Genomic DNA, 13,804 nt, shown 5'->3' on the forward strand with positions numbered 1-13,804 from the left:
GAGTTAATGTCTTTTGAAAACAAGGAGGTGAAGGGAAGAAAAGCAACAAATCAGAGAGCGTAGTTTGAATGCATCAGAAGTGTTTTGATAAAGGAGTGAGGGCTGGGGGGAATTGTTAGAAGGTCATTGCAAACCGAGTCATCAAATTTCTAGGTCATAATAAAGAAGTAAGCGAAGCAGTTTTCCTTTCTAGATCCCTGAAAATTAAGTTAACTTTGGATTTGCTACTCCCTATTCAAGCTGAGATTTTATTGTTACCTGGCAATAAAGCCTGTTTAATAGCTCTCATCTCTTTCTTTACTTCTTGTCTAAGCTTCTGGTCTTCGTAGATTCAACTTAATAAGTCTGTTTTCTAACTTCTCCTGTGTTCATTTTTTAACATAGTAAGTACTCAGGAAATGCTTACTTGGAACAACATTTATATTTAATATGCACTTTAAGCGCCTCTCGGTGAGTGGAGTACGGCAGTCTCCTATGAAACATGTTGGATTTAGTATTCTCTTCCTATCAACAATGCAAGCAATAATCAGTCGGGTTCTTTTGTTCAAGAAAATGGCGGATGAGAATGATATTCAAGAAAATAGGCAGGGACTGGAGAAAGCACCTATTTGATAGAATTTTTTTTTTGTATGTATGATTTTGGAACTAGGTCAGCACAGCAGTGTTTATGAAACATTGGTAAGATGGGAAAATTCTCTTATATTGTACCTTTCTATAAATTTTAATAAGATATTTAACAACTAGAGTTGACCAGGAATATAGTACATATTTAATGACTACTTATTGAATGAAAACTCCATTAACATTATTAAACATACTAATGAAGGGAAAATAATAAGCAATTGAGTCTCATAGGAATGCTTGCGTTAAGAAGGGACTTAAATCATAGGCGTTTTAAGTTCTTTGTAAGGAAGATGTCTGTTTAACTTTCCATACGGGAGATTTAGCAGGCAATTGTTCCTCTCTATTTAGATGTCATTTTCTGAAATAAGGATAATTTCGGTGGAAGGATAGGGAGGTAGGTAAAGAAGAAAATACAGTACCTAGACGTATTTGTAAAGACAGATGGGCGCATCATGAGAAAAAGATCTGGCACTAAGTGAACACATTTTCAGGCACAGTTGGTATTGGGGGAGGAATAGAAGTGAAAGATATTCACAGAAAGGGATGGAGATATGTCAGATCTTTGCCTCTTGCCTTTGTCCTTAAACAGGGTTTGTGGATATGGATATATGGACAAAGGAATTGGTGGGGGAGATAGGTTATTGATGAGGGTCTAAGGGCCTTGTGGTTACAAGACGTTTGGGTCCATGAGAAAGTCTGTGGGCCTAGCCATTAGGGACAAAGAGAAAAGGAGGTAAACTTACAATGTTTTGGGCATGAGGCTGCTAGAGTTGCCAAAATAGCCTTAGACTAGGGCAATTCCAGAGTATAAGAGCACCTTGCAGAAGAATCTGATAAAAAGGGCAGAATTTATCCTTTGAGGTTCTCTTGTTAATTCTTTGGCTTCATATCAGATTTGTTATAATCAATTTGTGCCCTTTCTAAATATATGTAAAGAGTGGTTTCTCATCTTTGCAAATTATGGGGTTGACTAAGCCATCTAAGTTTTGGGCCTCTATTTCTTTATTATAAAATGACATGGTTTGTTTAGATAATCACTGTGGTTCAGCTTTTAAAAAGTGCAAGTATTTATTTTTTTGTATGAAATGCTTTTTTGTTCGTTCATTTTAAAGAGAAAAAGTCTCATCTTACTATGTTGCCCAGGCTGAACTCAAACTCCTGGATTCAAGTGATCTTCCTACCTCAGCCTCCCAAGTAGCTGGCACTGTAGGTACATGCCACGTCACCCAGCTAGAAAATGCTCTAAGTAGATAAAGCTTTAAAGACTTGCACACATGAATGTTATACCATTAAACAGTGCAGGAAAAGAGAGTGAATAATAGTATCACTCAACCAGCTAGCTTACTAACCATAGGCTACCCTAAAGTGCTTAAGTACATTTGAGGAGGTCACATATGGTCTAGTTTAGCCTAGCTTAATAGTTGATAGAAAAGATTAAAGTAACTGAAGTGTCTTTGTATCTAAAAGTGGTTTCTGAAAAGTAAGCCGTCAATGATAGGAGATGAACTTATTTGTTTCAGTTGTTTAGGATCTGGTAAGTTGGGGTAAGTTGGGGCAGTATAGGTAAGTTGGGGCAGAGGAAATTCATGTTCGGAGTTTATCTAATGAAGAACATTGTTATCAGGTGTTAATTATCTTTGGAATTTTAGCTTCTTATTTATTTTTTGCAAAGAACACGAATTGTCATTGTAATAAAATTTTTAAAGTTCTGTATTAAATATGTTTTCTAGTTTCCTGAAACTTTGTAAAAGCAATTACAGTCAATTTCCAAAATTGCATTACAGATACTAGGGGCAAACGAGACAGAGAAAAGGACTCAAGAGAAGAACGAGAATATGAACAGGATCAGAGCTCTTCTAGAGACCACAGAGATGACAGAGAACCTCGAGATGGTCGGGATCGGAGAGATGCCAGAGATACTAGAGACCGAAGGGAACTGAGAGACTCCAGAGACATGCGGGACTCAAGGGAGATGAGGGATTATAGCAGAGATACCAAAGAGAGCCGTGATCCCAGAGATTCTCGGTCCACTCGTGATGCCCATGACTACAGGGACCGTGAAGGTCGAGATACTCATCGAAAGGAGGATACATATCCAGAAGAATCCCGGAGTTATGGCCGAAACCATTTGAGAGAAGAAAGTTCTCGTACGGAAATAAGGAATGAGTCCAGAAATGAGTCTCGAAGTGAAATTAGAAATGACCGAATGGGCCGAAGTAGGGGGAGGGTTCCTGAGTTACCTGAAAAGGGTAAGGTTTTTGACTTGTCTATGAACTATATCTTATATAGAAAGTATAAAATCTCCTAAGATTTCTAATATGTTGTTTCTTACATTCGTTATCATTTTGTCACAGTAATTTTTAATTAATTGAACTTGTAGTCTTCCTTATAAATTCCTAATTGGAATTACTAGTTAAAATAGCAAAAGATAAATGGAGCTTGAGCTAGACCCCCACTAAGTATATCCAGTCATGCCTATCATCTTGATTAATGTGGAACACTAAGAAAATCACTATCAGACAAAAAGGTAGAATCACGAGGAAGTTGCTTTCTGTTAAATAGGTATAAATATGATAAAATGTTCATTAAATTAAAGTAGGATTAAAGTGGTGGGTTTTCAGAATTGTTGGCATCAGAAATGACTGATTTGTGTATTCTTCAGTATTTGTACTTGCTTCAGACCCTGTCAAACTGCCACACGTCATTATCTTGAGCCATTTTTCTTTTCATAAAAAGTATTTGCCATCACCCAAATGACTTAAATATATTGTAACTATTTCCAAACTGCTGAGACTTAATTATCATGACCTCTCTTTACCTCCACCTGCTTTTCTCCCCTCTCCCCAAACACTGCTGCAGAACTTTGATCACTTTTATTCTTTCCATTGGTCTGTTAGTCAATCCTTGGTCAGTATTACAGCTTCATATTTGTGTTGAGGGTCCTTTAGCTTCTTTGAGCTGCCTTGTCTTTTCTTGACCTTTTACTTTTTCATATCAATTTTAGAAAACAGTTTTTAATTTCATAAAAAAACTGTTGGATTTTTATTTCATTGCATCAACTTAATCAATTTATAATATTTCTCATTAATATTTTTTACATTTTTTTCCTGTGTATACTCTATTTTTTATTGCCATTTTAAATAGTACTTTTACATTTTGTAAGATGTAAATTATGTATTTACATGGTTCAAAATTTTGAATGTATAAAAGGATATATAGTGAAAAGCCTCCGTTGTACCCTGACCACTCTTTTGCCAGCTTTGTATGTATTCTTCCCAAAAAACATTTTACACAAGCAAATATATATCCATTTGTTTTCCCCTCTGGTTTTACAAAACTAATTTTTAAAAACACTGGAAAAAACTTTGTACTGTTTTATATCCTACTATTTTCAACTAGTAAAAATATCTTTCATGTCTTTCTTTGTGGTAAACAGCTATTTTCTTCTTTTGGTACTTGTTCTCTATTGTAGAATGTACCATAAAGTCAGCAAGTGCTGCATTACTGGGTATTTTGGTTTTCCAATCTTTATCTCTTTCAAACAGTGCTTTAGTGAATAACTGTGTACATATGTCACTAAATGGTGTCTTTTAAAACATTGCATTTTCTAATGCTTTGTTGGTACCTGGAAATGGTAATTGGCATTTGTGTATTAATCTTACATTTAAATGATGTTGCTGTATTTTCTTGATCTAATTAGATTCTCTTAACAAATGTTCCCAGGAACACACTGATTTGGCTCTTCTTTTCTGATTATTAATTTTCTGTCAGTAACCTTCTGAGCATCTTTATCAATACAGTGTTAAATATAAGTAGAAGGGGCTTTGCTTTGTTTCAGATTTTAAAGGATTGTTGCTGGCATTTTATTACTAAGTATGGTGTTTGTAGATTTTTTGCAGATACTTTTTATTGTGTTAAGGATTAAGTTCTCTCCCCCCATTTTAGTTGTCAGAAAATACTCTGTTGAAAGTCAGTTCTTTGGGATATGTATTTGTTAACTCTTATTTTGTGGCTCAGTGGTCTGTTTTTATAAGTGTTCTGCATATGCTTTCAAAGGAGTTGCATTTGTAATGGTTGAATGCAAAATGTTTCTCTAAGATAAAGTTTGTTTAACTACACTTTCAAATCTACATGTAATTTTTCTTAGTCTGTTTGTTCTGTCATTACAGAGAGGTGAGTTCAGTCTTCCACTATGATTGTGGAATTTGTAGATTTGTTGATTTCTACTTATAGTTTGATCATTTTTTTATTTGAATATTTGAAGCTTTGCTATTAGGTACACGTAAGTTGAGTTATTTATTTCTTTATTCATTATAGAATGACTGTTTATGCCAGGTTCAGGTTGAGCATCCCTAATCTGAAATGCTCCAAAATCTAAAACTTTTTAATGTAATTTTTTTTGTTTTTTGTTTTTTCTATAGCCACTAGCAACTGATAAAATCCAGACTTTTTGAGAGCTGACATAACATTCAGAGGAAATGCTTATTGGAGCATTTTGGATTTCCAATTTTTCAGATTAGGGATGCTGAACCAATATAATGCAAATATTCCAAAATCCAAAACACCTGTGGTCCCAAGCATTTCAGATAAAGGGCATTCAGCCTGTATTTTTCTTGAAGATTGTTTTGCTGGCAGCTGTCTTTTGGTTAGTATTTGTTTGATATATCTTTTTCCATCCTTTCAGGCTTAATTTTTTTTTAAATGTAACTCTAAACAACATATAGTTTTAGACAGATTAAATCTCCTCATTGTATCTTCTTTCATTCTTAACTTTCAAATTTTTCATCTCTTTATCTGTTTCGCCTCTAGGTCATATTCTCAGGCTTACCTTCTAGTTTACCAATTTTTTCTTAGCTGCGTCTAATCTGATGGTTAATCCATTCTTTCCTAGATGTTATATGTAGCCTTTTTGTAGTCTTTAAAAATGTTTTAAATTTTTTCTTCCTGGTCTTTAATTATTAAAATATTTTTCACAGCTATTTTGATTATTAAAATACCCGTAGAGTCATGCTGTAATTCTTTTAGGTCTCAAAAGCCTGTTACATTTGTATTCTTTGTGTTTTTGTTTGTTTTTTAAATCTTGGGGAAGTGCCTTTTGATTCTGTCTTTGGGTGGGTTAGTTTGTCATATGTTCTTTTTTTTTCTTTTTTATTTATTTATTTATTATTATTATTATACTTTAAGTTTTAGGGTACATGTGCACAATGTGCAGGTTAGTTACATATGTATACATGTGTCATGCTGGTGTGCTGCACCCATTAACTCGTCATTTAGCATTAGGTATATCTCCTAATGCTATCCCTCCCCCCTCCCCCTACCCCACAACAGTCCCCAGAGTGTGATGTTCCCCTTCCTGTGTCCATGTGTTCTCATTGTTCAATTCCCACCTATGAGTGAGAATATGCAGTGTTTGATTTTTTGTTCTTGTGATAGTTTACTGAGAATGATGCATCACTGGCCATCAGAGAAATGCAAATCAAAACCACAATGAGATGCCATCTCACACCAGTCAGAATGGCAATCATTAAAAAGTCAGGAAACAACAGGTGCTGGAGAGGATGTGGAGAAATAGGAACACTTTTACACTGTTGGTGGGACTGTAAACTAGTTCAACCCTTGTGGAAGTCAGTGTGGCGATTCCTCAGGGATCTAGAACTAGAAATACCATTTGACCCAGCCATCCCATTACTGGTATATACCCAAAGGACTATAAATCATGCTACTATAAAGACACATGCACACGTATGTTTATTGTGGCACTATTCACAATAGCAAAGACTTGGAACCAACCCAAATGTCCAACAATGATAGACTGGATTAAGAAAATGTGGTACATATACACCATGGAATACTATGCAGCCATAAAAAATGATGAGTTCATGTCCTTTGTACGGACATGGATGAATTGGAAATCATCATATGTTCTTCTAAGTTTGGAGTGAACTCATCTTTGTCAAAGATTTATCCATGGTAATTCTATGAGGTTGAGGGCAGGGCCCTCAGAGTTTCTGTCTTTGTTTTTGCCAGATATTCCTAAATTATCACAGCCCCAGTACTGTTTCTCTACTCCTAACCCTCGCTGCTCAAAAAAAGTTTTTTTTTAAATTTCATTTTGTTTTGAAGTAATTAGGAATTCACAGGAGATTGCAAATAAATGTACAGGGAAACTTTGTTTATCCTTACCCCAACTTCTCCAGTGTTAACATCTAACATCTTATCTATAGCATAGTATCAAAACCAAACAATTGACATTGGTACAATCCATAGAGTTTATTCAGATTTCACCAGTATACATGCACTTGGGTGTGTGTCTGTATGTAGCTTTTTGCAGTTTTATCATATGTGTAGCCCATTTCCATAGTCAAGATACTCATCTATAACATCCTAAGATTCCTTTTTATTACCCCTTTATAGCCACAACCCTCTCCTGGCCCCTGGCCCCAACCCCTGGCAACCTCTTATGTGTCCTTTGTCCTGTAATTGTCTCGTAAATGGAATAATGCTATATGTATCCTGTTGAGATTGGCTTTTTCACTCAGCATAATTTTTTCTTGGGGTTCATCCAAGTTGTTGCATATATCAGTCATTTATTTTTATTGCCGAATAGTATTCCATGGCATGCATGTGCCACAGTTTGTTTAACTGTTCATCCATTGAAAGACATTAGTGTACTTTGCAGGTTTTGGCTGTTATCAACAAAGCCACTGTGAACATTTGTTTCCCACATCTGTTAATGAAAATTTTCACATACAATTTAATGTTGTCATTAACCTTGGTGTTCTATGTTGGAATATTTTCACTGTAAACTGTATTTAAGCAATAATATGTACCCATTTTTTTCTTTCATTATTTTTATATATCTGTGAATTAAATATGAAGAAATAGTTTTTATTTTTTGGTTTTTTGGGGGGACAGGTTAATTTTAATGAATCTTATTTTATGATTTTATCATATGACTTTTATATAGGTAGGGAAAACTGGGACTTTGTCTACTCAGGTCAGTCATTGGACACCTTGGTTGTTCTGATTCATTGCTTGATACTCTTTTCAGGAGTGATTACCACACTTTGGAATATTAAATATATATATTAGTGATTTTTAGGAGGAAAGATTATGACTGATGAAATTTGTTGAATAAAGTGTATGTGGTAAACATTTGTGTGTCTATCCTTTGTTTAGGAAGTCGAGGCTCAAGAGGTTCTCAAATTGATAGTCACAGTAGTAATAGCAACTATCATGACAGCTGGGAAACTCGAAGTAGCTATCCTGAAAGAGATAGATATCCTGAAAGAGACAACAGAGATCAAGCAAGGGATTCTTCCTTTGAGAGAAGACATGGAGAGCGAGACCGTCGTGACAACAGAGAGAGAGGTTTGTCAAACAGAATTTTATTAAATAGTGAACAATATCAATTGGGCGAATTGTTTTTTCAAACAGTTACCAATTTGCTTTTTAATATAAAATATATTTTAAGGCTTGTGCTCGATGACACATTTGAAACTATTATATATACTCATATAATCTTTGTTCACATGGTTTAGGAGGGATTATGTCAATAGCTAGTGACCAGTACCTACTGGCAACAAAGTGCAAAACCTTGGGTGCCTTACTGTGTGTTTCTCATCTTAACCAAATAGCTTACAAACCTTTAAAGAATGTAGATGGTTGGGTTCTATTCCAGGCAATTCTGATTCAAGAAATACCTAAACCTTTACATCTGAGTATCCTGTCTACTCACTCATTTGCTATGATCAATAGAATTTTATAAGGACTTCCAGAAAGGAGCAGTAAAAAAAAACTGAATGATAGGGCTGGGGATTGTTTAGAGAAATATTTTATTTGTATTCTATCCTGAGAAGCTTTGGTATTTGCTTTAGCTAATTTTACATTCTTATATGTCTTAAGCTAAAACTTTTTCTGTTCATCTATCAGGTGATCTCTTAAATGAATTTTGAATTAAGATTACTAGGAAGCACTTAAGAAGGGTTGTAAATACTTTCTTTGGCAAGCTTTTATTTCTGTACTTATTAGGGCCTTTAAACATTAAACATTTTATGAAGGTCTTACTAACCTTGGCTGAAGTAAGGTTCACTATAATGCTGAGATTAATATAGCATGAAACTTGATGGCCCAGAGAATTGAATATTGATACTTTACTATGGGCTGAATCAAAGAGGTAATATTATATCTTGATTGGTTAGTAGTGGGAGAAGAATAAAGTTTCTAAGGCATCATCTACTTTTGGGAGCATAGATAGGATCAGAAGTAGGAGAATTGATTGGGTTGAGTTTATAAGGTAAGCCTAATGCATTTTGGTTAAAAGATGTGTAGAATTTCCTTAGTTACAGATAGGGCTGGAGTTTCTATGTTCTGTGTTGATATCTGAAATTTTTTCTTCCCTGGGACTTTTAGAACTGGTGATGCTTTTTTTTAAATCTCTTTTTTCCTTTTTTTCTATTTTCATATCCTTGCTCAGATTTTTCTCATCTCATGCCTGAATTCAATAGTAACATTTGGTTTCAATCTTATGGTTAGTTCAACCACATGTATTGATCTTCTGCTAGGTGCCAAGAACTTTGATAGTTGCTTTACATATATTCTGACTTAGTCTTTACAATATCCTTGTAAGTGTAGGTATGATAAAATAATTCATGTTTTCACAGTTTTGGGGATTAGATCTAAGAGTAGTAAGATTACAATATTATAGAGAAGTAGGTTCCAGAGCTGGAATTCAAACTCAGGTCTTCAGACCAGAAGTTCAGTTCTCTATTTTAATTTTACTGTAACTACTTCAATAATTATCAGATGTATGATTGAAATAAAAATATATTTTGGAGTCTAATGAATATTTTACAAATATTTGTTGAGTACCCATGTCAGGCACTTTGCTAGGCACTTGAGGTGCAATAATTTCTTGTCCTTGTAGAATTTAATGGGGAGAGGGAAGAACTCCCCACCCAAAAAAACAAAGTGTGATAAAATGCTACTACTGTATATAAAAGTTCTGTGAGAAGACAAAGGAGCAAACACAATTCTGAGCAATTCCAAGAAAGCTGCCTAAAGAAGTGACATCTGAATTAGGGCCTGAAGAATAAAAGGAAACTATAGAAGGAGCACTTTACAGGGAGAGGGTGCAGCATGTACAGACACCAGAACTGAAAGAAACATGTGCTTTGGAGTAGTAAGGAATTATAAGATTGGAGTCAGAGTATGCTATAATTGGCAAGGTAGAAAAGAAACCAGGGAAAAGGACTGATGAAAGACTATAGGCCAGGTAGTAAATGACCTAAGTTTAGCCTAGTCAGGCTAAAAATTTGATTTTAATTGCCTTTCACTGCCTACAAGATAACTACTTTTAAACAGTTGGAAGAAATAATTTTCATCAAAAACATATTAAGGGTGTTGGGAAAGATTGAAAACAAGGATACCAATTAGTTAGACTATTGATGACATAGGCATCTAAGAAGACCTGATCAAGGTCTGAGTTAATAACTATAGCTATGGGGACAGGAAAAGGAACAAAGAAATATTTTAGAAGTGAAGTTGATTGTACTTGGATATGATGAGGCTTAGACAACCCAGAGATTGTCAGCTTTAATGAATTGGTATGTCATTTATTAAAATAAGGAAATATGTAAGTAGAAGCACATCTTTGAATAACACATTTTGGGGGAAAGATAGGGGAAGATAATTTAGACATATTAAAGTGATGTTCTTATATTCTTTCCATTTTCCTTTGAAGAAAGTAGCATTGATATTTTGGTTGGGAAAATATATCTCCCATAAAAGCATGTCTGAATAGTCTATTTGCTGATATTGCTGTAATTAGAAATTTAAAGTATGATTTGCTATAAGTTAATGGTATTGAATTTGTTTCAGGTTATCTTGTAATGATTATGATGTTGGTATGACTCCTCCAAACTAGGAATTCAGACAATACAAAAGATGGGTAGATAGCATTCTAGGAATCCAAAGTATGGTACAGAAGAACCACTTTAAGTTGGTTTCAGCAAAAGTGAAAAGGTTTAAGAAAACTGACTTCTAATGCATCTACCATCTCTGTGACATTGGGAAGACAACTCTGGACCATAATCTCTGTTTTTAAATACAAAGGGGGAGAAGCAACTGTGTAGGATTTCATTTTGATTCAGCTTTAAAATGCTATGATCGTTTGTATCTGGGTCTATAACCTCTAAAATAGTAAAGATAAGATAATTCTTGTCTTTTTAATCAGTGATTAGGAAGGGAAATCCAGAATACTGTATTGAACCCTTCCTAGAAACATCCTAAAATTATTCTGCTTAATGAGTTGATGTTAGATGTTCCACTTACCAACCTATTGGCCTTATTATAATATGATCTTTATCAAAAACCAGTAGATATATAGTATGTAAATGGAAACATCACAGTATCCTAGATCAGACCGCAGTAGTTGCTTTCAAAAATGGCTGTCTCTTTTTTGAAAAAGTTCATGCCATCCTCTTAAACGTTTTTGTATCCCAGACTAATTTTCTGCTCAACTGGGTATTTGGGCAGCATGCATTCATTTATTCTGTGTTTATGTGATTTGTGTGTACATGGAAAAAATTTATATAAAATGTGATGAGGTTATCAGTTAACATTTTAAGAAAACAGCTCTTCATCTGAGTAATCATTTATATAATTAAAGCTTCTAATTTATTAGTAATTGGTTATTAATTACAAATATATATCACTAATATGAAACATTTTTACATTTATTTCAAGATTGCTAGACATCAGTACCCTTAATATTACAGTTCATGTTATATTGCAGCAACAAATTCTGACATATGTTTTGTTCTACTATATTTTCCTCACATAATAGCTGCACTTTGATGTGTATATATTTTGGCCTGAAATTAGAGGTGTGACTTACGAGGGAAATTTTTTTTTTCCTTCAGCTCCTATGTTCTACACCTCCTGCTGCCCCTATCCTTTGCCACCAGTGTTCTCAGGTCCTGCTGGGGGGACAGAGAAGATCAGAGGTGAAGGGTAGAGATGGCAGAAAGTGGGGTTGGAGCAGTGGGCTGGAGGTAGGGTAGGGAGCATGCAGAGAAAGATCAAAGATTGATCAGTGGGAGGGGGGAAGGGGGTTGACGGGGAGCAGGAAACATGGTAGTTAGAGGGCAAATAAAAATTATCTTTAAAAAATTTAAGGTCTAGGGGCGATTGTTACTTGGATATTAAGTTAAAATTAAATATGCTACTTGGTTTGTAATTTGTTGCCAGTGTGACCCTATACACAGATAAAATTTAAGATTTACCATGCTGTCTTACCAATAGGTTATCCGTCAAATTAATCACTGACAAAACTTGATTTTCATTGTAGATCAAAGACCAAGCTCACCAATTCGACATCAGGGAAGGAATGACGAGCTTGAGCGTGATGAAAGAAGAGAGGAACGAAGAGTAGACAGAGTGGATGATAGGAGAGATGAAAGGGCTAGAGAGAGAGATCGGGAACGAGAACGAGACAGGGAGCGGGAGAGAGAGAGGGAACGTGAACGGGATCGGGAAAGAGAAAAAGAGAGAGAACTAGAAAGAGAGCGTGCTAGGGAACGGGAGAGAGAAAGAGAAAAAGAGAGAGATCGTGAAAGGGATAGAGACCGAGACCACGATCGAGAGCGGGAAAGAGAGAGGGAGCGAGACAGGGAAAAAGAACGGGAACGAGAAAGAGAAGAAAGAGAGAGGGAGAGAGAGCGAGAACGGGAGAGAGAGCGAGAGCGAGAACGGGAACGAGAAAGAGCGAGAGAAAGGGATAAAGAACGAGAACGCCAAAGGGATTGGGAAGACAAAGACAAAGGACGAGATGACCGCAGAGAAAAGCGAGAAGAGATCCGAGAAGATAGGAATCCAAGAGATGGACATGATGAAAGAAAATCAAAGTAAGAATAATTATCAGTTATTAATAACATTTTACATTTCAGGAAAGAATTCAAAGTTTCATTTAATGCTTTTCAATGTACTCTTAATTTCCTGTTAATTTTTTTTCTCTGTATATTTTCCTGTTTTTCAAATTTAGTATATGTATCGGTGTTTAAAGTTTTTTTACCCAGCACTGTGGGAGGCCGAGGCAGGCAGATTCCTTCAGGCCAGGAGTTTGAGACCAGCCTGGGCAACATGGCAAAACTCCATCTCTACAGAAAATACAAAAATTAGCTGGACATGGTGGCACGTGCCTGTATCCCAGCTACTTGGGAGGCTGAGATGGGAGGATTGTTTGAACCTGAGAGGCAGAGGTTGCAGTGAGCCAAGATTATGTCATTGCACTCCAGCCTGGGTGGAGGCCTTGTCTCAGAAAAAAAAAAAAAAGTTTTTTCAGTTGTCTAGAAAAAATAATTTTTAAATTAAGACAGGAATCAGTGAACTTGTATCCCATCACATCCCCTAGACTAGTCACCAAGGGATATCACCTGTGCCATTCTGATGATCCTTCGTGACTTTTATGTGCTTGTAATTATGGAGTCACTACCCCCAGGCTTACAGGAAGCATTCACAATGTCTTAGAACTGAGGGAATCCTTGTAATCACTGCATGGTTTGAAGATGAGAGAAAAGGAAGTGTCTTCTCTTGTGCTGTGGAGTAGTTCTTTGGGGTCAAAAAATGTGTTCTTGGCATCTCATATACCTAAGGGCATTCCCCCACCTCACCTCCTTTTAACCAAAAAAGAACTTACTTGCTCAAATATCTAGGAAGTTGGAGATTAGCTTTTGCTTGTTCTGATGTGGCTATATCCAGATTCTCAAACAAAGCATTAGCAGTTTCCATCTCTCCAGTTTCCCTCTGTATTAATTTCAGTCTCAGAAAGGTTTTCTCCATATGATGGCTAAGATGGCCCCACAGTTGTCCCTGTCAGCTTAGCAGTCCTCTCTGAGTTGGGGCTCTCATTAGTTGGTGAGGAGACAGTTATTGACTAAGCTGATCACAGTGTTCATGAGAATTCTAGACTCAGATTGGTCAATTTTGAAGTTCTGTGGGCACAAAACCAAACTTACTAGAGTTAACTGCTTTTTTGCCTCCAACTGGGATAAACACTGTGGTTTACCTTGCCAAAACATACTGAGAAAATAATTTATATATCTTCAATTTTCTTGCTCTTACCTCCAGCTCATTTGCCACAGGGCGAATACAGGGTCCCTGCTTTAGGCTTTTTTCATCC

General features: G+C 35.8%; 1 protein-coding gene across 34 annotated transcripts in view; it reads left to right on the plus strand.

Moving 5' to 3' along the window:
- ZC3H13 (zinc finger CCCH-type containing 13) overlaps nt 1-13,804 on the plus strand; it is a 97,408-nt gene that overhangs the window by 64,061 nt on the left and 19,543 nt on the right. For 18 of the 34 annotated variants that reach the window (XM_034936691.3, XM_034936690.3, XM_057299667.2 and 15 more), the window contains 3 exons: nt 2,409-2,873; nt 7,804-7,995; nt 11,975-12,530. In XM_034936691.3, the coding sequence (XP_034792582.1) occupies nt 2,409-2,873; nt 7,804-7,995; nt 11,975-12,530 (1,213 nt within the window). Of the gene's footprint in view, nt 1-2,408; nt 2,874-7,803; nt 7,996-11,546; nt 11,631-11,974; nt 12,531-13,804 lie in introns of all 34 variants that reach the window. The other 16 variants (XM_034936683.4, XM_057299662.2, XM_034936677.3 and 13 more) reach the window with 1 other exon arrangement.

This window comes from Pan paniscus, chromosome 14, assembly GCF_029289425.2.
Source record: "Pan paniscus chromosome 14, NHGRI_mPanPan1-v2.0_pri, whole genome shotgun sequence".
NCBI classification, from domain to species: domain Eukaryota; kingdom Metazoa; phylum Chordata; class Mammalia; order Primates; family Hominidae; genus Pan; species Pan paniscus.